We start from the raw sequence: 26,372 nt of genomic DNA, 5'->3' as shown, positions 1-26,372 counted from the left end.
AGTAAATGACCAAGTATGGTCTTGTCAATATTCCAATGTACAGTTTTGCTTGTACAGTTGTACAGTGTCCCCCACCCACCCCTCCTACCCAACCCCCCCCCCCCCCCCCCCCCCCCACTCCTACCCAACCTCCCCCCCCCCCCACCCACCCAACCACCTCCAATGTACAGTCCCCCCCACCACCCCCACCTACCCAACCTCCTCCAATGTAGAGTTTCTACGTCAAATGTATATACTCTTTTTTCTGGACTCTTTTCGTATCACAAACAGTACTGTATTTGCAAATCTGGTATGTCATAAATGTATAGATGTAGCAGTACTGTCTATCTGTATGTCATGTATGTCATATATGTTACGATGAATTGAAAATGGGGGACCCTGATGTAAACAAGACGAAAGTCTTTCTCTGGTCTGCATCCCCTTAACAATTGTATGTATTGAGTACCCATTCTGCAATCTGTTAATAAAGTTTTCAATCAATCAATCAAACCTGCTGTACCTTGAAAATATGTGTAATGCTCAAACTAATCCATATTGCGCACAATTGCGTTTTCCATGAGGAACCAACATTCCTAGGAATATTTTGTATATACACTGTGGGAAGGGGGAACGAAATTTCATGTCTTGCACATTAAAAACACGGCTAAATCCACAAAGAATGGATTGCACAGAGCAAGTTGCACCCTTACTTACAATTCATTATGAAATGAAAATGGGGAACCCTGATGTAAACAAGACGTTAAGTCTTTCTCTGGTCTGCATCCCCTTAACAATTGTGTGTATTGAGCTGTACTGTATTGTACCCATTCTGCAATCTGCTAATAAAATGTTCATTCAATCAATCAATCTGCACGGTGAACATTTTATTAACAGATTGCAGAATGGGTACAATACAGTATGGCTCAATACACACAATTGTTAAAGGGATGCAGACCAGAGAAAGACTTTCGTCTTGTTTACATCAGGGTCCCCCATTTTCATTTCATAATGAATTGTAAGTAAGGGTGCAACTTGCTCCATGCAATCCATTCTTTGTGGATTTAGCCCACAGTGTTTGACTTCTTGTCAAACATCCTGGCCAGCACAGTCTCATCTGTACCCATCCTGGATAATGTAGCCTATAGCCTGAGGTGAATTTGTATGATATTTTTACTTTTCACTATGTAGCTATGTACTATGTATTTCTCCTCATTTACTCAATGAATCAGACAATGCTGTAATACAAATTGTGTGGGGTCAATGTGTCTCAAGTTAATATCTTACAGGAGAATGAAACAAGCCTTTGTTGAGAGATTTCAATTCTAATGTGTCGAGGTGTGCAGTTATTGAAAAATAATGCATGATGCAGGGACTCATTTACTTGCCTTTGTCTCATGTGGAAGAAGAAGAAGAAAAGAAGAAGAAGAAGAAGAAGAAGAAGAAGAAGAAGAAGAAGAAGAAGAAGAAGAAGAAGAAGAAGAAGAAGAAGAAGAAGAAGAAGAAGAAGAAGAAGAAGAAGAAGAAGAAGAAGAAGAAGAAGTAAAGGTATGTCGCCCATGTGGTAATAAGGCAGACGTTGAGTGGGCTTTTATTTTGAAATGTAAACATTTGACGTCACGCAACGAGGAAGTGTTTTACAAGGACAGTTGGTTGCATGTCCTCCTCCTGACTGACTGTAAGTTCATGGAAAACTCAGGCGGATGAATGCATGATTTCTAAACACGAGCTGTCATGTAATCCTGTCCAGAGCTATTACACGTTTTGCCAGCTTAGCTAACGTCAACGTTATGATGATCAGCTAGCCTGTTGGCTACACTTAGCCAGTTATCCAACAGCGGTTAGCTTGCTGCGCTAAGTGCTAATATTGTGTGTATAGATGCAGCAGAGGGAAGAAGTGTTTGCAGGTTTTGATTGATTGATTGATTGGACATTTTATTAACAGATTGCAGAATGGGTACAATACAGTACAGCTCAATACACACAATTGTTAAGGGGATGCAGACCAGAGAAATACTTTCGTCTTGTTTACATCAGGGTCCCCCATTTTCAATTCATATATATGACATACATGACATACAGATAGTGATAGACAGTACTGTTACATCTAGACATTTATGACATACCAGATTTACAAATACAGTACTGTTTGTGATACAAGAAGAGTCTACTCTATACATTTGATGAAGAAACTGTACATTGGAGGGGGTTGGTAGGTGGGGTGTGGGGGAAAACTGTACATTGGAGGTGGTGGGGTAGGGGCCAGTTTCGAATTGCAGTCTCTCGTAGGTGGTCTTTGAGAGTGGTTTTGAAAGTGGGTAGTGAGTCACATTCCTTTACAGCTTTGGGTAGGGGGCGTTCCACATTGATGTGGCATAATTGCGAGACGTGTTTAGTCTCTTGTTTGAGCCGAATCTGGGTTTAACATGATTTGTGGAGCTCCCTCTGGTGTTGTGGTCGTGGTATTCACTGACCTTTGGGAAGTATTTTGACATGTACATGGGTACCTTGGTCGTGTAGTGTATCTTGTAGACCAGGCCCATTGCAAGTTGCTGTACTCTGTCGTCTACTCTAAGCCATCCTAGGTTGTCAAAGTGGGCAGGGGTGAGGTGGGTTCTAGGAGTAAGGTCAAGCAGTAGTCTGACCAGTTTGTTTTGTGATGTTTGTAATCTTGTTTTTAGTGCCTTTGAGGTGCTTTGGTACCATGAGGTGCAAGCATAGTCGTAGTACCCTTGAATGAGTGCTCCTGCCAGAGTCTTCAGGGTATTCTTGTTTACCAGAGAGGAGATCCGGTACAAGAAGGCATTTCTCCAACAAATCATCAATTGACAAACGCCATTCTGTGCACACAGGGGTTGGCTACAATCTGAGTGGTTATCTGTTCTACCAGTATCCGTCTGGGAATTAGGCTTTTTGTGAGGGAAGTGGCCCGAAAATGTGTTCTGAATAGCATTTGATTACGTGACAAATGTAACAGTACTATATACCTGTATCTGTATGTCATGTATGTCCCTATGTCATACAAGTCATGATGTCATGCATGTTGTGTATGTTTAAATGTCACTATGAATTGAAAAGGGGGGACCCTGATGTAAACAAGACAAACGTCTTTCTCTGGTCTGCATCCCCTTAACAATTGTGTGTATTGAGCCGTACTGTATTGTACCCATTCTGCAATCTGTTAAATAAAGTTTTCATTCATTAATTTGTTCACGTCAGAACGTTTGACCTCCTACTGTGTACCCCAGACAGTGGTTAAAACCAACAGCCACGCTAACGCTAAAACCATGTCATCTTGTACCTCAAGGGCAATGGCAGGGGCAGCTGTGTTACGGGGTTTGTTGTACCTGTGCCCCTGGAGACTGGCCCCCACCACCCGTGGGATAGGAGTGAGGATATGGCCGGTCCACTCAGACCTGCCGCGTCCCTGGGAAGCCTCACCTGTCAGAGCATTTCACCTGTGCCCTCTCCTAAGTGCCGGCCATAACAAGTGGTCAAAGGTCAAACACATAAAGGGACCTAAGGACGCGGCCCGCAGTACGATGTTTGCGAAGTTTGGCCTGATGATCAAGATCGCTATAAAAGGTAAGCAGACAGTAACCAGGTTCCCAGTTTGATTCCCGCTCCTCCCGGGCAGCGTGTCGATGTGTCCTTGAGCAAGACACTTAACCCCTAATTGCTCCAGATGAGCAGGTTGGCACCTTGCATGGTCGCCTCCGCCGTCGGTGTGTGAATGTGTGAGTGAATGGGTCAAATGTGAGGAACAAATTGTAAAGCGCTTTGGATAAAAGCCCTATATAAAAAAAGCAGCCATACCAATGTGAGGAACAAAAATTGTAAAGTGCTTTGGATAAAAGAGACATATAAATGCACCATCAGGGCCGTGCACAGACACTTTGGGGGGCAGGGGCTCAAGCTAAAACAAAAAGGGCCCTCGCCCCACTGACACTCTATTCACACCTCTCATCCAGAAAACACACACCTGTCATTCCTCCGTGGAGTTTGTGGGTGGGGGCGTGGGGTTCGCTGGTTTCCTCGTGGTGGCGAGGTCGCCGGGACGCGTGAATATTAAAGGCAACCAACTTGTGTTCGGCTTTTCTCTGATTGGCCGCGCCCCCCCCCCGCCCCCACGCGCAGGCAAGCGGCAGTCGTCCCACGTCCCAAATGAAATCCAAGGAGCAAGCGAGCGGCAGCGCGGGCAACCAACTTGTGTACCAACGCACTTGTGTTGGGCTGCTGTTCCAACGCACTTGTGTTCAGCTGCGGTAGCAGTGGAGCGCTATGAAATGCGCTGAACTAGAAAGCGTAACGTTATTATGTTTCACGTTTTTAACAACCAACTACCAGATTCACTCGTGTATAAACAAAGCCCATACAGTTATGAAATGCGCTGAACTAGAAAGCGTAACGTTATTATGTTTCGCGTTTTTAACAACCAACTACCAGATTCACTCGTGTATAAACAAAGCCCATACAGTTATGAAATGCGCTGAACTAGAAAGCGTAACGTTATTATGTTTCGCGTTTTTAACAACCAACTACCAGATTCACTCGTGTATAAACAAAGCCCATACAGTTATGAAATGCGCTGAACTAGAAAGCGTAACGTTATTATGTTTCGCGTTCCATTGATTAACGCCATTACCTGCTGTGCTGTAGGAAGCAGAGGTACAGTAAGTTACAGTAGGTGTAGGTTACATGTTTAATCAAAGCCCATACAATTTTTTAGATGAATGATTGTGGATATAATATAGAAAACACATCATTTTGATATTGTCAGATGGCGCAAAATACAATGGTGAGTGAGAAATATATCTCCAGTGATGAAACCCAGTGCTCTATGTCTCTATGATACACAGCGTGGATGGGCTTTCAGAGGGAGAGGCATGACTTCGCGACAGCCATATTAGACATTCACTGTACATCAGTGTGGAACTGTAACGTTATATGTTATTTCGCCCGTGGAGGCTGCTGAGCCTGAAGCGCCAGCGGGGCGACGCGGTGGTTTATCCCCGGCTTCCGTGCGCCGCCCGCGGCTTGACTCGGTTCAGCTCCAGCAGCAGCAGCGGCCGTTCCTCCGTTGTAGAAGCCCTTCAATGACAGCGCTCTCATATTTTGCTTATCAATGACTTCGCGACAGCCATATTAGACACATCGCCATAATTTAAGATATAGTTTATGCATTCGCAAATATGAGAGCTCTGTCATTGAAGTGGGTGGTGGCAGCATTACTAACAGTAGCGATTTTTATTGTTTTGTCATGACCAAACATAATCCCAACATAGATAGGAGGTGTACTGTATGTCAAATGTCGGTCATGTGGTGGAAGAGTTTAGTACAGTCACACAACAGAACACTGCTGTAGTACAGTCGCACAACAGAACACTGCTGGTTCGACCAGCGCTTCTGCCGCGTCTCTCTTGCCGCAAGGGCGTGTGCTAGTGGATTGATTGATTGGCCGTGTGGCCAATCAGAGAAACGCTGAACGAAAAGCTGAACACAAGTTGGTTGCCTTTAATATTCACGCCGCCGGGACCGGGGGAGACGGGCTGTTTTGTGTTTTCCTTCGGTCATGGCGTGCTTTATCAGGGGGGGGTGTCTTGGATGGGGATTGATGTGTGGGTAGGGCTGGGCGATATGGCCAAAAATGATATCACGATAACGATATGATAATGTTATTATATCACTCGATATCGATAATTATCGATATTGTTATAAGTATTAAATATATATATATTTTTTTTAATTATTATTATTATTTTTAAACAACAGATGTATGTTTATTTTGCAGCAATTCTTTGTCGTTGCCGCCATCTTTAGTGTTACAGCCCCTCACACTCCAGGGCCCTGTTCCTCGTACCTGGCTAACTGAGTTAGCCGGATAATTTTCAGCATAGCTTGACTTAAGCCAGACCTTTCCGTTCCTCGACGCTCGATTGTCTAAATCACTATGACAACAGATCAAAAAGGAACCTGGGCCCTGTTTCATGTACGTGGTTCAACTAAGTCGATCAAGATGTCCATTATCCAGCTTCAGTTAACCCGATGTTCGAAGCTGGGATTTTCCTGTTTCACAAAGGTGGATTCAGTCTCGTTAACTCAAGCCAGACTTGCGAGTCAGGCTAAATGCGCGCGGCCGTTTTAGGTGAAAAGCCAGCACGTATCGATGGCAGAGACCCTGATTCTCAACGGCATTGATTGATTAATTGATTTAAGACTTTATTGACAGATTGCAATACGGCTCAATCGCCTCGCCGACAAGTTAAATGCGTTATCTATAGGCTAATTCTAAGTCCCTCATTACCTCAATCAATCAGACTATATTTCTTTAAACTTGCCTGCTGGATTGAATAATCAAATGAGATCTTGCTAGCGAAAAAAATGTGTTAACTGTTATACAGAATTACGATACGGCCCTCTTGCCCATTGATTGATGTATAGTCAATCTTTAACTTATCTCCAATGTGGTCTAACGGGTTGTTCTTTTGACTTTCACACGGACGACCGGGGTTCAAGACCCTAGTCGTCTCCTTTTTTTTGCAATATAGGAATAATTCAATTTGGTGCACGTTGAGAGCTATATAAAGAATGACATCCTCAATGCATGTAGATTTATAATATTTTAACTTAAAACCAGGCTACTTTGGCGTATAATCATTAATATTATATTCAAAAAAATCATATTGGAAACACCGGGATTTTAACCCGGGTCGCAAGGTTGGCAGGCTTGAGCACTACCGCTGGGCCACTGTGCCAGATGGGATAAATTCATTGTTTATACATTAATGAACGAGAGACCCGTGTTTAGAATATTCCTTATTTTGAATGAAGTTTTATTTCTTTATCCTCATTCATTCATGTGACGTCAACGGCTCATTCAATTTCTCAAATCCGTCAAACAGCGCATCTCATCAGACATCTTAATCCCAGTTACAATTAAAATAACCAAATTTTTGTGTACATCGCACGAGCGAGCGCCACCGTTGCCACGGTATATATAACGTGCATTATTTAGGACAAAGTGAATTTAATATCAGCATTTTGGGTCTATTTTACATTTCAAAAGCCCCCTCTGGAAGAATGGAGCACAAAAACGTAATTCAGAATGGTATAATGCAGATCGTAGACTGTGGGAATAGTTTCAGGAAACGAGCTGTCACTTCTTTGCGGGGGCGTGGCTCTGCGTGATCGGGCTAACTTGAACTTGAACTCTGCTTTCGAGCAGGCTCAAACTTTTGGATCTGTTGGCATGGTGATCTGGAAAATCCACGTACATGAAACCGGAAAGTCCGGCTAACCCAGTTATCCAGCTAAAGTTATCCGGCTAACTCAGTTATCCAGGTACATGGAACGGGGCCCTGGTCGAGGTTAGTTCAGTTAGCTGGATAAACCATGGCCACACCCTCGCAAAGAAATGCCAGCTCGCTTCCTGAAATAATTCTCACAGTCTAGATCCCATTATACCATTCTGAATTATGTTTTTGTGCTTCGTTTTTCTAGAGGGGGCTTTTGAAATGTAAAATAATAGACCTAAAATGCTGATACTAAATTTACTTTGTCCTAAATAATGCACGTTATATATACGGCGCTCGCGAGGTGCGATATACACATTATGTGGTTATTTTAATAACGCGCAGCATTGCAAATGTGAATCCCGCGGGATGTTTTTAATGAATGAAACCTATCGCTCGTTTGGCTCTGATTCCTTTCATATTCTCCGCTGTGGATGTTTAACGGAGCGTCTGGATTTTGTTTCATTCAAGCATAAATTGAAGTCTTCGTGCATGGATTGTGGATATGAATTACGACAAATCTGAATATGTGGATTGTTGAATTGTCACTGTCACTCACACGTTATTGTGATATTGTAACTGAGATTAAAATGTTTGAGGAGATGCGCTGTTTGATTTGATGACGTGGACGTGACTTGAGAAAATGAATGAGCAATTGCAAGCCTTTGACGTTTTGATGAATGCATTTGAGAAAATGCATTTATCTGTTCAAGCACTGTTAGTGTTATCTGATGATGAACAAGAAGGTGATTAACACTTTCGATGCCGGCCGTGTTTTCCTTTTTACCCCCTTGAATGCCGCCACCCACTTCAATGTTAGCGTTATAAACGCATAATCTATGTTTTAAATTATGTGTCTAATCTGCCCGTCGCTTATCAATGACTTGTTTGCAGTCAACATTGTCGAAACGGATGGTTTTTTAATCGGTTCATATCCTTTTTATAGCATTTCGAAAAGCTATCGTTCTCTTGAAAACTTCCGGAAAATAGAAAGATTCCCCCATAAACGGCATTTATTGGAATATTCTCGAATACACTAGACACGTTGTCATTTGTCGGCCTATTTATGAATAGTTTTCAAATAAATGCTAGATTATCGATAGTATATGTGTACTTATGCACGCTATATAAGCGGGCTGAAAAATGTATTCTCTCATTTCCTCACAACATCACACACACACATACACACATACGGGACACGCTGTTATCTCAGTGAATACAGCTCTGATTATCCTAAAACTGGTAACATAGACTCCTTACCTTAGATCAGATGTTCTCCAAAAAGATTATTCCAATTCCTGATCGCCATTCCAAATATCGATTGCGTTTATTGATTGATTATTGGCTGCTGTAAATATATATTCCACGCTGCTTTCCAACTCGCGATCACTTCCCTCATCATCAGATCCCTCGCCAGCATAATGGAGCCAGTTGGCTCCCCCCACACAGATCCACCAGTATAATCGACTGACCTGCAGTTACACAGGGATAGACGATTGGGGGGCGGTATTTTCCCATCTGAGCTCCTAGAGGGTCTGCTGTACCAACGGGAGACTCGGTTGATGAAATATGAATTCAGATTAGGGCTGGGCGATATGGCCAAAAACGTTATCGCGATAAAATTATAAAATTATTTTCATATAACTCTATATCGATAATTATCGTCGATATAATGTCTGTCAAGTTTAATTAACTTTTTATGCCCGGCGCCGATGGACGGGCTATTAATAGACTTGTTTTGCTGCTGCGAATGTCTCGAGAGTCGAGTTGATGTCGTCATCAGTCCGCGCACGTTAGCAGTTAGCCAGAGCAAGTGGAGTATCTCATGACAATGTACTAAATATGACCCTAAAATACTCTGTTCCGCCCCAATACATTGCAACGACGTCCACCGTATACCCCACACTACTATAACAGTTACCCTCAGAATTCAAAACACACACCAACTCGGCAGGTAAACTGTAAAATAGCGCCGTGCAAGCTAATTATCCTAGCCAGCCTCGTTTTCAAGCAGTGTATTCCATGACAATGTACTAAATATGACCATAAAATACTCTGTTCCGCCCCAATACATTGCAACGACGTCCACCGCATACCCCACACTACTATAACAGTTACCCTCAGAATTCAAAACACACACCAACTCGGCAGGTAAACTGTAAAATAGCGCCGTGCAAGCTAATTATCCTAGCCAGCCTCGTTTCCAAGCGGTGTATTCCATGACAATGTACTAAATATGACCATAAAATACTCTGTTCCGCCCCAATACATTGCAACGACGTGCACCGTATACCCCACACTACTATAACAGTTACCCTCAGAATTCAAAACACACACCAACTCGGCAGGTAAACTATAAAATAGCGCCGTGCAAGCTAATTATCCTAGCCAGCCTGTTGACTACTGGAGTCCTAGATTCCGGGTCTCCTTCCGCTGTCGGCCATCTCCTTCACTGATTGGTTGTTAGTGCGTGTGCTCATATCCAAGCTTGGAAAATCGATATATCGAAACTTTGCGACCACGTTTCATGTTTATTTCGAGGAAATAATTTATCACGATAGTTATCGTTATCGTTTTATCGCCCAGCCCTAATTCAGATCACTAATAAAAAAAAATAAACGACAATTCGCTTTGTCTGCACTCAACGGGGGGCATGATAAGATGACAATACACGTTGCTGGCACTCAAAGTGTTAACGTAACTGGTGTCACTGGTATAAACCAAAGGTTAATCAATTCAATGCATGTATGGATCATGTCCGAAACAGATTAAAACCTGATTCATAGTGAAACTGTATAGCCTCCCTCCAAGCCTCTCTGACATGTTATTTCGGGGGTCGAGCCTTGAAAACTTTGGGAACCATGTATTTATATATAAAGTACATGATACCTAAACCGAGCGCATACAGTACAGATATCCTCATAAGTATCTATTAATTCGTATCAATTAGATACTCTTTGGGCTTGTTTGTATCTACTTATTCTGAACGAGTTTAACTAATTATTTTCGCTAGCAAGATCTCATTCGATTATTCATTCCATTAAGCCTACTGCCAGCAGGCACATTTAAAGAAATATAATCTGATTGATTGGGGTAATGAGGGACTTAAAATTAGCCTATAGATTATGCATTTAACTTGTCGGCGAGGCTATTGAGCCGTACTGTATTGTACCCATTCTGCAATCTTAATAAAGTTTTAAATCAATCAATCAATCAATGCCGTTAGAAAATCAGGATTTCTGCGATCGACACCTGCTGTCTTTTCAGGTGAGGCGGCCGTGCACAATTATCCTGAGTATCAAGTCTGGTTAGAATTAACGAGACTGAATCAGCGTTCGAGGAACAGGGAAAGCCCGGATTCAAACATCGGGTTAATTGAATCTGGATAATGGGACTTTTGATCGACTTAGTTGAACCAGGTACGGGGAATAGGGCCCAGTTCTCAGGCTGCAGCTGGTTTGAAAGCGAAAGTAAACAGGCTTCTCTACTAGCTGTGGCTCCAGGGGAGTTGAATAGTTCTGGCTCTGCTCGTTTCTTTTCTATCTTTTGGCGCTTTTTTGGTGGACAAACCACCGCACATGTGACTTGTGACTGGAGACTAGCTCTGCTAGCACACATAGCACATAGTACAGACGGTTTCAAACTGTATTTTAAATTAGAAAGCAAACAAAATAAATGGACAAGAGAAAAATAAATCTCAATTTGGTCAGTATTGTCATTTGGACAAGCAAAGCCATTACTTTAAGTTGCAGGCAAAAAAGACAAGTCTGTCCACTGTCTCTGGTTTTAAATTTCTTTTATTTTTAATCTTTTTGGTATTTTTTTTATTATCAATCGATATCGATTATTAAAATATATCGCGATAATTATCGTTATCGTTTTATCGCCCAGTGTTTGGGGTGTTTGGGGGACTGGCTGTTCCGGGGGGGTTCACATGCCTTCGAGCAACACTATACTTATTTTTAGGGATGCACGATAATTATCGGACCGATATCAGCAATTATGACGTCATCCCGATAAACCCGATAACGTTATTGATAGCTCCGATAATATATAATACATTTTTTGGTTAAAAGAAATCCGGTGTGGGTGGATTTGGATGAAGGGCGCTTGTTTTTATTATAGCCTCCTCCCGTTTTGCCAGTACTGTGGTACGACTGACAGCGTGTGGTTTAGGAACAGGGAGTTTTTCACAAATCCAGCGCTCCCTTTCTTGGCTGTGACGTAGTCACGTTACATTCGGAGGCAGACAGTCGATCTGCCAATTACGTCCCACCGCTTGCACCCACCTCTTCTTCTTACCACCAATCAGAAGCTCTCGTTCGTTTATTTACCTCCGGATTGTCGGCCATTATTCTACTCGGAGCTCAGGCTAATAACGTTAGCTCCCCGCCAGCCACATTGACAAGTACCAGCGCTTATACATTACTGGCAAATGTCTTGTTGCACTTGTGGCAACGAGCGTTGTCAGCATCGACTTTAGTAAAATAGACCCAGACTTTTGAACGTTTCGTTCTGTCCGCCATGATGAGAGCAGAGCTGTCTGTACTCGGCAGCACCCGTGTGTGTGTGTGTGTGAGTGAGTGTGTGTGTGTGAGCACAGCCCGCTCCTCGCGCAGGCAGAGACACGGAGGCAGGAGAGATATAGAAAACGGCCAACAAGATTAGTTTGCGACGTTTAAATTCCTCAAAAAAAAAACTCCATAATTTCTCGAGTACCGATAGCAGTACCGATGACGTCGGAGCTTATAAATACTAAAAAAAAAAAACGATAAAAAAATATACACATATATATATACATAAAAAAAGAAATTATAATACAATAAATATCGGTTATCGGCTTGAGGAGCATAAAGCTATCGGTATCGGTGTCAAAAAATCAATATCGTGCATCCCTACTTATTTTATGCCTATTCTTTTTTTTTTTAACTTTGACCAGTCAGCTGGTTCTTTTTGCGTTTATCGCATTTTTCTGGTCAAGTATGACCGACAGAAACAGGTTGAATGAGGGTACAGATGGGGGGAAAGACACTCTGAGAAAGTACGGCTTGTCCGGGAGTCGAACTCGCTACCCCAGATCCGTGACGCGCACGGTTGTCCCCGACGCCGAAATAGCGTTCGAGGTACGCGGTGAGCTACTGGAGCTCCCCTTTATGCCTATTCTTATGTCTGCACTTTCTACATTGCACTACTTTTATTGTCTTTTATTATACCTATTCTTATGTCTGCAATTTCTACATTGCTTTTATTCTGTCAACTATATGCAAATGTTATGCCTATGTTAATTGTATGCTATTTGCTGTGGGGCACTTTGGGCTGCGGTCCATGTGTGAAAGGTGCTATATAGATAGTTATTATTTATTATTATATTGTAAAAAAAAAAAAATTATGCATTGAAATGTCTAAGTCTCGATGACATTGAAAATGAGGGTGACCTCAATTGTCCATTTAGAGAATAAGTAAAGGTTTGAATTGGAAACAGAACAAGATGGTTGTAAGGTAAATGCATTTCACAAAACACTTTCTTTGCTTTTCGACTGCGACTATTATAATTTATATTATTATATTATTTTACTGAGCTAACCCGTCATGGACTGTTTTACTGAGCTAACCCCGTCATGGACTGTTTTACTGAGCTAACCCGTCATGGACTGTTTTACTGAGCTAACCCGTCATGGACTGTTTTACTGAGCTAACCCGTCATGGACTGTTTTACTGAGCTAACCCGTCATGGACTGTTTTACTGAGCTAACACGTCATGGACTGTTTTACTGAGCTAACACGTCATGGACTGTTTTACTGAGCTAACCCGTCATGGACTGTTTTACTGAGCTAACCCGTCATGGACTGTTTTACTGAGCTAACACGTCATGGACTGTTTTACTGAGCTAACACGTCATGGACTGTTTTACTGAGCTAACCCGTCATGGACTGTTTTACTGAGCTAACCCGTCATGGACTGTTTTACTGAGCTAACCCGTCATGGACTGTTTTACTGAGCTAACCCGTCATGGACTGTTTTACTGAGCTAACACGTCATGGACTGTTTTACTGAGCTAACACGTCATGAACTGTTTTACTGAGCTAACACGTCATGAACTGTTTTACTGAGCTAACCCGTCATGGACTGTTTTACTGAGCTAACCCGTCATGGACTGTTTTACTGAGCTAACACGTCATGGACTGTTTTACTGAGCTAACACGTCATGAACTGTTTTACTGAGCTAACACGTCATGGACTGTTTTACTGAGCTAACCCGTCATGGACTGTTTTACAGATGGAGGGTCTGCTAACCCAGAGATGAATCTGAACCTGGCCCAAATATTGGAGCAATGCAGAACCAAGAACATGCCTAAGGCAACCATAGACACCATTCTGAAGAATGCGGTAAGTTGACCTCACATTAAACACGTATCTAACATGACGGCACATATTATTTAATTATATTAGTATATATTTAGATTCTAGTGTTTATTGTACCATATTTATTGGTACACGGGCATCGATCACGAGGACGACCCACATTAACGTATGTGGACGTACTCGGGAGAGACGCGGGAGCAGAAAGCACCGGCGAGCTAGCCAGATGCATGGAGGATCGGGATGACTGGCAGCGCCGATGGAGGGCCCGTCGGAGGACGACCTAGATAGATAAATAGATAATATAACTGATGGGCCATACAGACCCTCATCTGCACCTTTGATCACACTGCCTACTTACACTGTCCAGCTCTCTGCCTAGGAGAATGATCCGTCACTACAAGGAATCTAATGGGAAGGTCATATGGTAGGGCACTAATCTGATGGGAAGGTCATATGGTAGGGCACTAATCTAATGGGAAGGTCATATGGTAGAGCACTAATCTGATGGGAAGGTCATATGGTAGAGCACTAATCTAATGGGAAGGTCATATGGTAGGGCACTAATCTGATGGGTAGGTCATATGGTAGGGCACTAATCTGATGGGAAGGTCATATGGTAGGACACTAATCTGATGGGAAGGTCATATGGTAGGGCACTAATCTGATGGGAAGGTCATATGGTAGGGCACTAATCTGATGGGAAGGTCATAATGGTAGGGCACTAATCTGATGGGAAGGTCATATGGGTAGACTATGGTATGAGGTAGGTAGTTATGATCAGTTGTAGACAGTGAAAGCAGTAGGTAGGTCTCATGGCCAGTACTCAGAAGGAGCTTCTACCCCCAGGCCACCAGGATGCTCAATGACTCTATGCAATACTAACCCATCCATTCTACATTCATTGCACACACATCCACATGCACACACTCACTTTAATGTGTAATGACGTGTGTGTCCCCCCCCCCCCCCCCCCCCCCACAGGAGAAGGCTCCGGCAGGAAGCCAGCACATGTACGAGGCCCGTGGGCCGGGCGGCTGCTCCCTGCTGATCCAGGTTCTGACGGACAACCAGACCCGCACCCTGCAGCAGATCAAACACCTGCTCAACAGGAAGGGGTCAGAATCGGATATGATTTTATTAGCCTTTTTATTAGATGTCGAACGCAAAACCTCCCATCTGAACATTCAACTTGCAGAACGATGTATTTTTTAAGGATGCCCAAAACAATACACTGCTTTTGTTTTGGCTTTTGGAAAATATCTTGCAGACGGACTGAATAGGTGCAGAGATGGGACGTTTCTCGTCATCCAAAGTGAATTTCTCATCCGAAATCTTGCAGATGGGAGGTTTTGCGTCTCGGCCATCGATTCTTATCAGCCGCTCTTCCTGGGATCAAACACACAACATATAAACATGACAACAGATGAAGACATTTACAGACAAAACAACCAAGAAAGTGACAATATCCTTTCTCTCAAACATATTACTACATACCATATTCTTAATCATGGAATCATACATAACATAATACAATATTATATTACCGGTACATAATACAGTATATATTAATATGCACAAAATTCACAAGCAGTGATCAATCATAAACATACATTATTAAAGGAGCTCCCGTCTTATACGGAGCTACTGAGCAATTTGATCCCGTAGATGGACCTGGCTGACGCGCCGTTCTATTTGTTTGGTCTGATACCAACCCGTCAGTTCGCTGTGTGTCAGTGTTGTTCCAATGATACGCTCGGATGCAGGCTGCTCTTCTTGGAAAACGATATATTTATTTTGCTTCACTGTGAAAACGGGATATATTGGGCTCCATAAACACTAAACAGAACAAATAATACTTAATATAATAACTAATTGCATACAAAAACCATTGCCCCTTCCGCGTGATTTTTTTCCGTAGCCTTTGTTTGCGAAGACGCTCTCTGATTGGCTAGCCCGCGTGCGTCTATTCGAATACCAACCGGTTCGTGCTTCCGCGTTCGCGTTTTGCGCTCTGATTGGCCACTGACCTACGCTAGTACGCCCCCCTTATCTACGCCAGTTATCTACCCCAGTTCGCCTCCAAGAACAGCTGTTTCCGTTAGTTTTGTCCCCCCCCCCCCCCCCCCCGGTATGAACGTAGAAATAATGCGTGGACACTTTGAAATGGGTATCACAGTAGTAAGTCCTACTGTAGAACATATTAGCATGATGTCCTACTGTAGTACATGACATATTAGCATGACATCTGATTTATTAATGCCAGATTAGGGACAAACGCAATTGGCACAAGTGTAAATCATGGATTAGTCACTCAGTTTAAACATCAGACATAGCTCACCTCGTTCGTTTTTTTTACGCTTAATTAATTTATCCACTCTGGTTGGATGGTGTGTAGTATGTAGACCTGTCACGATAACACATTTTGCTGGGCGATTAATTGTCCCAGAAATTATTGCGATAAGTGATATTATTGCGGTTTTGAGAGAAATTATTATTATTATTATGTATTTTCCAAAAGTTTTCAATACACTTTTTTTTTTACTAATATAATGATAATAGCACAATAATGCAAGGAAACCGTTTCAAAGTGCAATAAACCTTTATTTAACATTGGAAGACATTTTAAATATCCTAAATTACTACCTAACCAATCAGATCTGAAATATGAGGTAGCATCAGAAGCAGAGTAACCTTGGCTCGTTCCCAGTTTTAGCTCTGTGAGAGCAATGATCAAACGAGCAGAGCAATGTGTGTGGACAAGAGGCGGGTTGCTACGTTTAGTGTCTTTTCCGGTGTTTTAGACTTTGCTCTTTTATTTTGAAACCCACCGACCGGAAGTATTGTTGTTATTATCCTAGCAGAACCTATGAGCGGACAACTTGTGTCGTCCGGTTCTGTGTTTTTGAGCTAATGATAAAACAAATGTTGAGATTGTTGGTGAACAACTAACTTTAGGTTCGTTTTAACGTTATAGCTACTAACGTTAGATGCAGCTACTACAGGCAATCAACGATCAACCCCAATAACAGCCTGTTCCAGCTGCTGAGGTCAGGCAGACGCCTGCGAACCCCAGCTACTAGGACAGAGAGGCTTAGGCTCAGCTTCTTCCCCCAGGCCATCAGAGCCTTGAACAATGAACATTAAGTGCCACAGAACACTGAACTATCCACACACAAGCACACACACGACACACACGCTGTGCACTAGCAGCCACTTTAACACTTTAACATGAGCGGGCACACACTCATGCCGCACTCACCCACACTTACTGCCAAAAGGAAAGGCCACTTTAAATTAGTATAGCAACAGTAACAGTGTATTGCACTACCAAAGCTACCTAGCATGTCCTATATGCTCTGTAAATAACTATGTACAGATACCGAGATGTCACACCATGTTACCTGTTACCTGTTATTGCACAATGTTGTTTTTATTGGATTCTATTATATGTTGTACCACTGTATTGCACATCGTTGCGGGCAAGACCACCCGCATTTCATTGTATACTTGTATGCCGTGACAAATAAAACTCTTGACTTGACTTGACGAGGAGGAAGCGTCATAGCATCAACGCTAGATCTTTAATCTTTATTTAGCAGTCCAGTTTCTCCGGGCAGTAGCGTATAGCGTTTGTTCATGCTACATCACTACTTGGGTCTAAAAATAGCTACACTACAAAGAACGCTACTTGGTTCAAAAGGAGCGACGCTACCATCACGCTACTGAGAAATGTAGTTATGCTATGTAGCGTTGCTACTGCCCAACATACGCATGGTGCTCACAGGAGCTCTGTACTCTGTAGTAACGCCAGCGGCCCGCCTCCCCACACGGAGAGTGACTGACAAGAGGTACTGGTTCCCGCCTCATTAAAACAAACACGCAAATAGCAATTAATTGCGCCCGTCAAAATCATTGCATTCATTTTCATTATTGCGCGATAAATTGATTTATTGCTTATTGCGACAGGCCTATGTGTATGTATATGTATGTATTGTGCTGTATAATGACAATACATTTGAATCAAATCTCATTTTGAAATCGCTACGCTGCCTATGGACACGATTGTATTGCACCATGGTGATCCACTCAACGGGTAGCGATTTCAAAATGAGATTCGATTAAAATGTATTGTCATTATACAGCACAATACATACATATACATACACACCATCCAACCAGAGTGGATAAATTAATTAAACGTAAAAAAAAAAAAAAAAATTTAACCAAGAGTGATTTGAACTTGTGACCATAGGATCCACAGGCAGCAGACGAACGAGGTGAGCTATGTCTGATGTTTAAACTGAGTGACTAATCCATGATTTACACTTGTGCCAATTGCGTTTGTCCCTAATCTGGCATTAATAAATCAGATGTCATGCTATTATGTCATGTTCTACAGTAGGACGTCATGCTAATATGTTCTACAGTAGGACTTACTACTGTGATACCCATTTCAAAGTGTCCACGCATTATTTCTACGCTCATACCGGGGGGGGGGGGGGGGGGGGCAAAACTAGCGTATGTCAGTGGCCAATCAGAGCGCACGAACCGGTTGGTATTCGAATAGACGCAGCCCGCGTACAGCGAAGACCCTCTCTGATTGGTTTAGCTCCGAAGGGCTCTGGGATAGAAATGTCCGAATTGTACATATAATATTCTCTGCTTCGAAGTGGTTATGCTTTGGCTTTCTTTTGAAGTGGGTTATGCTTAGCCCTAACTCTAAGCATAACCCACTTCGAAAGAGGGCCAAAGCATAACCACTTCGAAGCAGAGAATATTATGTACAATGCGGAAGAGACCCTTCGGAGCTAAACCAATCAGAGAGGGTCTTCGCTGTACGCGGGCTAGCCAATCAGAGAGCGTCTTCGCAAACGAAGGCTACGGAAAAAAATCATGCGCCCTTTCCGGGTCAAACTCCTACCTCCTACAATGTACCTGGCACTTATATAACAGAAGCGCCACCCTATGGTCACATAAATCCATTACACATAATTACATCCATTTTGGCCCTTACATACATGCATAATACTACAGTCTTTTACTCTGATTCATAGGTACTGGATATACATACAAAGTAAACATACATACAGTATCTTACACTTTTAGACACTGATATACATACAGAGTTAACATACATACATACTACAGTCTTTTACTCTGATTGATAGATAGTTAGATACTGATGCACATACAGACTAAACTCCACCTATTCGTATAGGCTATTGATATGAGAATGATTTAAAAATGTTAAATATTCAAGAAAACCCACGCTGTGAATGGATTGAATTGAGAGGGAACAGACCCCCAGCACTGATGGAAATTGAGTCAGTATCACATGCTAAATGTAGCGCGGGGGTCTTTCCCAGAACTCATTACGTACAGTAAGACAACAGAGTGGTATGTTCTGCTGATTTCACTCACAGCCTGTAATCCCGTGTTTGTCCACAGAGGGGCGCTGACTGACGGCGCCCGCCATAACTTTGGCAGGAAGGGGGTGGTAGCGGTGGGGGGTGAGGGCGTCACGACGGAGCGGGCCCTGGAGCTGGCCATCGAGGCGGGGGCCGAGGACGTCCAGGAGACGGAGGATGAGGAGGAGAAGCCCCTCCTACAGGTCGGTCTGACGGACGGATGTTTCGACCAATGAGCCTCTTCGCGCACACAGCGTCGTCACAGACGTGTCACATGTCACTCTTTGAAGCGCCTACATGGAAGCCTGTCAGAGCGCAGGGTGCAGCACTTAGTATTGCTGCACATAATGCATATGTATGTGGTTATGGGATGGTTTGGAACCCTGTGTATTATGGGATGGTCTGTGGATCATTAGAATCCAATGCAGGGATACAATATATGGCTGCAGTAAAAGTGCTATAGTCTAGAATAGATAACATTTTATGTAGAGTAATATATATTTTTTTAATTATACACCCACAGAGCTTTTAGAAAGGTGTAGAATAAAAGTTTAGCTTTTCCCCCCCCCAAATTATTATTGATTAATTAATTTATCATTGAAAAAGAATTCTCTCTCTCTCCAGTTTATCTGCGCCCTGGTGGACCTGAAGAACGTGAGGACCTCGCTGGAGGACCTGAAGATGCAGGTCTTGTCCTCGGGGCTGGAGTTCGTGTCCCACACCCCGGCGCCCCTGCCCCAGGCCCAGCTGGAGGCCGCCTCAGCCCTGATCGACGCCCTGAACGACCAGGAGGACGTGGTCCGAGTCTGGGACAACATCCAGGCCCTCGGGTCCGACAGCAGCCCGTCGTCATAGACACTCGCTAGGGGACATTGGACATCTCTGTTCCTCATCGTGGCCTCTGGTCGTACCGTCTGCCAGGTGTACTGTACACCTGGCCTCTTGTCGTGTTTATGTCTGGAATAGATCAGAGATTCCCAGCCCTGTGTTTTGGCAGGTGAACTCATATTGAGGAGAGAAGAAAACTCATCTGCGTTTCCCCGGCTTTTGAAATACAAGGGGGCCTGTAGTAGGGCTGGGGGGTACACCGAATATGAAGGTATACCGTCATGGATCCATAATATATATATATATATATATATATATATATATATATATATATATATATATATACGAACTATTTAAAAGATAACCTCTTAAGCCCGAGCAGTCCGGTCCCGGTATGAGATTGATATCACGCCATAATATATATCTCTACAGAATGTATGAATTAATGATGCGTTTTCTTTTTCAAATGTAGCCAAGAGTAAAGACCCTAACCCTGTCAAAACGGCAGTCAAAGTGTATATTTTCAGCACTACGTTTGTTTACCAACTATTTTAAGTGATTTTTTTTATTTTAGTGAAATATGAGTTTATAGAAATCTCAGGACATCGAGTCGGAAAAAACTCGATGCACTTATAAATGCGAGGATTTGGCGCAATGATGGGCTTTCGTATAAATAAAAAAAACACTTCCCAGCTCACGCCAGCCCCTGTCAATCATCTGACTTCTAGCGTGACCTTTTTCTTTCTCTTATTTTTCGGGATCATACGGCCACAAACCTGAATGTTATTTTTATTTTTTTAAACTTTGACCAGTCACCTGGTTCTTTTAGCGTTTATCGCTTTTTCTTCGCATTCATACTTGGTCAAGTTCGACCGACAGATGCAGGCTGAAAGGGTTCAGATGGGGGGGGAAAGACACTCTGGGAAAGGCACGGCTGCCGTCCGGGATTCGAACGCGCTCAGCCCCAGATCCGCGCGAGCGCGGTTGTCCACGGCGCTGAAATAGCACTCGCGGTACGTGGTGAGCTACTGGAGCTCCCCCTAAACCTGAATGTTATTGACACAAAACAGAACGTACCTTTCTGTGAACGTCTAGCAAAAAACGGCGTTGCAATCTGATGAAAGGGGCAGGGGGAAGGGGAGATTTGGCCCGGTCCATAGATGCGCGACTTGGCCATAATAAGGTCATTTATAGGCCTGATATTCTATAATCATATTTCAAATTGCATGTGTCCGGATGGCAGAATTCAGTACTGTATTTACAAAACCTCACTTTTAATCATCTGCCCTTTATTCATTTGCTTAGATTTTTTGTACACGTGATCTCAAGAAGGTGCTGAATGAGCTCAATTTCTCATGTCTGGTAAATTTTTGCATGGTGTTATTCACCGTCAAAAGAAGAAGAAAACATTTATTTATATTCTCCTTTGGTTCATTACAATTTACTCAAGCCTAGTAACAGACACAATTATTTTTTTTCTGACACTGAATACATTCCCTGAGATCCATAGATGTGCAAGAACATGCAAATGGACCTTGTAGAAGTGGAGCAATCTTCCATTTACTTGTATTTGTATGTATTTTTAGGCAGATTTTCAGAAAATATTGCTAGGGCTTAAGAGGTTAAAGTTACTTTAACTTAAGTTATATTTATCAGGACCATTTTGAATGAAACGGCACCATCCATTCCCACTTACTTTAACTTGAGATTCCTTGCAGCAGTATTTAAAAAGTGAAAGAAAACGGACCATTTTGAATTAAATAGGAATCATGACAATTATATTATAAGATGAAGACGTAAAAAAGATGTCATATCACATTGTCATTTGCACTGGAAACCTATACCGTCACATAATGTTATACCGTCAACACTAAGGAAGATGATATTTTGGTCATATCGCCCAGCTCTCGCCTATAGGGCAGTGTTTCAGCTCGTCGGGGAGGACTCGAGGCAAGCAGTGTGGTTATTTACTGTGACTTCTGTGCAGTCCAAATGTAAAATAAAGTACCAATGAAAATGATTTCAGTTGGATTAGGAATTATTTAAAGAACACCTTTTTGGATCTACGGTAATCCTGGAATAGATGTTTGGCCGCTGCATTGGCCATCAATTCACACAGGGCAAAATGGCTGCCATGTGACTGGTCAATAGGAAAGCTTTGCTGGAGATCAGATGGAGATTTTTATTTAATTTTTTTTATTCTCTTTCCCCCCTTCTTTTTCCGTTTTTCTCCCCTCCCAATGTTAGTCATTATGCCAATTCCCAATCCCCTTCCTGGTCGTTGCGCACTCTACCCCCTACTGTCGGTCTGTGAGGGCGGAGACTATCACATGCTTCCTCCGACACGAGTCGCTGTTTACAATGACCAGGACCCACCCTCGCCGGGTTTCCCACCCGCTAACACTGCCAATTGTGTTAGTATGGACGGTCGGCCAACCCGGAAGCACCACAGCTGGATTCGATCCCACTGTCTCTGTGGTGGTAGACAGATGCTTAGTCCGCTGCGCTACCTGGCCGCCCTGAGATGGAGAACTTAATTAAAAGATCCAGTACAATGATGTTAATTCGGTCAGAAACGGCTTATTGTAGTTAATGTCATGAGTGTAATCCTTTCAGCTTCAGACGTAACTGTTTTAGTGCACCCTCTCTGATCACAGGGGGGGCGTGGCTTAGTGCAGGGGTTCCCAAACTTTTCAGGCCGTGACCCCCAAATAACGGTGTCAGAGAGCCGCGATCCCCACTATTATAGGAGGTAAAAAATTATATAATTTTTTTTTTAATTTTTATAAATGGAAATGTATGGTTGAAACATGCAAACGTTCAAACGCACACACACTAATAAGCATTGGAGGCTTTTAACCAGGGCCGGACTGGGGAAATCATTCAGGCCAGGAAATATAGTGCAAAATATAGCCCCAGTCAGGCCACTTTGTGGGGTTCCCCACTAGGAAATTTTTTGTTACAAAGACTTCATTTCCTGCATTCTGGTGCAGGACTTTTTTTATTTGTACCCTTTAAATGCCAGTGTTTGTGATGGCATCACAAATTATTGTTAAAAAACAGGCTAGCATATGTATGATTAGCAACAACACTGATTTTGATGGATTTTTTGTAATGTCAGATTGAAAATAATACAATCTTTTATTCAATTTCAGCCCTGATCATAACACCACATATTCATTTTATAATTCTAACCCTTTAAATGCCAGTGTGTGTGATGGCATATATTTGCAATATATCAAATGCAAAGTAGATTTTTCTGGGGGGGGTTATTACAGGCTAGCATGTGTCAATGATTAGCAACAACAGTTTTTTGTAAGGGTCCCCCCTCCACCAATCACATGCGGCTCCCTTTGTGTGAGAGCAAGAGAGAGAGAGATAGTTCTCCAACTTGTGTGAGTTGGGGGCGTCGCTTAGTGCACCCTCTCTGAGCAGAGCCAGCTCTCAGTATGTTGAGGGGGCGTGGCTTAGTGCACCCTCTCTGAGAACAGCCAGCTCTCAGTATGTTGAGGGGGCGTGGCTTAGTGCACCCTCTCAGCACAGCCAGCTCTCAGTATGTTGAGGGGGCGTGGCTTAGCATCATAATACATGAAGCTTTCAAATGTAAACACATTAATGAGCCCAGTGTGATCTGTTGCTATGGAGATTAACGTTGGCTATTTGGCTAATCTGTGCCGGCATGAGTTTAATACATTGTCACAGTTGCTGTGGATGTTTTTGTAGCAAACTAGTTTCATTACTTGTTTGTGGACCAACTACCGGTAGTTGATATCCTTTACAACAACTGACAGACTGACTGATGAGAAGATGAAGATGAAGAGCAACCTGAGTAGATGATGTCATCTCTTCCAGGAAGCAGACTGTCGATGTCCAGGGGGCTAGAGATCAAAGGGCTTCACTCATCATCACGACAACAAACAATATTTTCATTGTACTGAATCCAAGTGGATGTGTTGGATGGTAAGTTGGGGGGCGACAGTGGCTCAGGAGGCAGAACGGTTGTCTGGTAATTGGAAGGTTCCTGGTTCGATTCCCGGGCAGCGTGTCGAAGTGTCCTTGAGCAAGACACTTAACCCCTAAACTGCTCTCGATGAGCAGGTCGGCAGGTCGGTCAGTGTAATGGGTAAAATGTGGAACAAAAATATAGATAAAAGCTGCTATATAAATGCACCATTTACCATTTTTTATTTTAAGTCCACATGTCGACTAATGTGATCGTGTTCAAATTACGTTTTTATTTACAGAATTATCTTCTGTGAATTCTGTTCTTAATGTCTTTCTCAGTATTTAAAAAAAAAAAAAACATTTGAACAAAACTTCTGAAATGATATACATATATATATATATATATTATATACACAGTATATACAGAGCGCTGAAGGTTGAGTGAAGGGCATTGGGCCGCTGTCTCATCACAGGTCATTACCCGCTCGTATGAGTGTGGCGTCGACAACATGGCAGTCGATAAGGTGCCACATTACCAGTATGCAACATATTGAATGTTTGCCAAACCACTTTCCAGGTTGCCCCCCCCCCCCCAGACCCTTTCCCCTTCTCTCTTCTCCCTTCAATCACAACCCCCGTACATATTTCAAGGCCGCCGTACACAAACATTTGAAGCGGTGAGTTGACGTTAACAGTGAGTGTCCGCTGTGCAGCAGCGGCGGTGAACCCATTTCCTCTGGCGGGTCAATGATTCTGTATTGATTCTGCTGTCAGGCGGCTGAAGCATCGACCCGCTCCAGCGTTGGTTGAGTGAAGCGTAGCAACATGCTAAGCTGAGGTCCAGTGCGGTGCCTGTCGAGGCTTAGATCTGCACCCATCAAACCACTACACAACACCCTAACAACACCCCAACTACACCCCAACTACACCCCTAACAACACCCTTGAGTAGATCATCTCCCTGCCGTGAGTCATGGGAGGACCAGGGTGAATATTTCTCAGCATCCAGAAAGTACTTTTTGAAGGATGGAGGATTTGGATCACGGATGCCTGGCTGTCGAGGCCCAGTAGGATCTGAGTTTCTGGAGAGTTTCTGATCAGGTATGCTGTGAGTGTGTGTGTGTTCACGATGCTAACAGCACTTATTCTACATGCAACCTGAGGGACATGGTGCTGTTTCGGCTCAATCACCAGGAAAGTAAAGTAACTAAGTACTTTTATTTAAGTACTGTACTGAGGTATTTGTACTTTTTACGTGAAAATTTCCATTTTAGGAGAATTCATCATTACTCCCTGCATGGCGGCTGCCAGTAGTGGGCACTTTTAATGAAAGCCGTCTGCATACCAAATGTGAAATGAATTCAGAAAAATGTATACTTTTAACATTTTCTAAAAAAGAATAACATACTTTTAATCATTTTCAAACATTTTACGTTGTTTTACTCTAGTTGTAATTATATACACTAACAAAGACACCATTACTTTGTTTTACTCTAGTTGTAAAACACTAACAAAGACACCATTACTTTGTTTTACTCTAGTTGTAAAACACTAACAAAGACACCATTACTTTGTTTTACTCTAGTTGTAAAACACTAACAAAGACACCATCACTTTGTTTTACTCTAGTTGTAAAACACTAACAAAGACACCATTACTTTGTTTTACTCTAGTTGTAATACACTAACAAAGACACCATTACTTAGTTTTACTCTAGTTGTAATTATATACACTAACAAAGACACCATTACTTTGTTTTACTCTAGTTGTAAAACACTAACAAAGACAGTTACGTTGTTTTACTCTAGTTGTAAAACACTAACAAAGACAGTTACGTTGTTTTACTCTAGTTGTAATACACTAACAAAGACACCATTACTTAGTTTTACTCTAGTTGTAATTATATACACTAACAAAGACACCATTACTTTGTTTTACTCTAGTTGTAATTATATACAATAACAAAGACACCATTACTTAGTTTTACTCTAGTTGTAATTATATACACCAACAAAGACACCATTACTTAGTTTTACTCTAGTTGTAATTATATACACCAACAAAGACACCATTACTTTGTTTTACTCTAGTTGTAATTATATACACTAACAAAGACACCATTACTTAGTTTTACTCTAGTTGTAATTATATACACTAACAAAGACACCATTACTTAGTTTTACTCTAGTTGTAATTATATACAGTAACAAAGACACCATTACTTTGTTTTACTCTAGTTGTAATTATATACACCAACAAAGACACCATTACTTTGTTTTACTCTAGTTGTAATTATATACACTAACAAAGACACCATTACTTAGTTTTACTCTAGTTGTAATTATATACAGTAACAAAGACACCATTACTTAGTTTTACTCTAGTTGTAATACACTAACAAAGACATCACTTTGTTTTACTCTAATTGTAATTATATACACTAACAAAGACACCATTACTTAGTTTTACTCTAGTTGTAATTATATACACTAACAAAGACACCATTACTTAGTTTTACTCTAGGTGTAATTATATACACTAACAAAGACACCATTACTTA

At 42.3% G+C, this 26,372-nt stretch overlaps 1 protein-coding gene across 1 annotated transcript; it reads left to right on the top strand.

Moving 5' to 3' along the window:
* The first annotated feature begins 1,608 nt into the window (after positions 1 to 1,608).
* Positions 1,609 to 20,161, top strand: taco1 (translational activator of mitochondrially encoded cytochrome c oxidase I). The gene is made up of 6 exons (XM_084323261.1): positions 1,609 to 1,654; positions 3,284 to 3,561; positions 13,547 to 13,656; positions 14,614 to 14,747; positions 19,081 to 19,243; positions 19,665 to 20,161. Exons 2-6 carry the CDS (start codon positions 3,288 to 3,290, stop codon positions 19,893 to 19,895), a joined length of 912 nt encoding a protein of 303 aa, XP_084179387.1. The 5' UTR covers positions 1,609 to 1,654; positions 3,284 to 3,287; the 3' UTR covers positions 19,896 to 20,161.
* Positions 20,162 to 26,372: the final 6,211 nt, after the last annotated feature.

This window comes from Notolepis coatsorum, assembly GCF_963971535.1.
Source record: "Notolepis coatsorum genome assembly, chromosome: 10".
Lineage (NCBI taxonomy): Eukaryota > Metazoa > Chordata > Actinopteri > Aulopiformes > Paralepididae > Notolepis > Notolepis coatsorum.
Note: the sequence above shows the minus strand (reverse complement) of the source record. Positions and strands in the feature narration are given on the sequence as shown.

Coding starts and splice junctions, on each gene's coding strand:
- taco1 (XM_084323261.1), top strand. CDS start 3,288: ATGGCAGGGGCAGCTGTGTTACGGGGTTTGTTGTACCTGTGCCCCTGG. Junction 3,562..13,546: donor GATCAAGATCGCTATAAAAG/GTAAGCAGACAG, acceptor ACTGTTTTACAG/ATGGAGGGTCTGCTAACCCA. Junction 19,244..19,664: donor AGGAGAAGCCCCTCCTACAG/GTCGGTCTGACG, acceptor CTCTCTCTCCAG/TTTATCTGCGCCCTGGTGGA.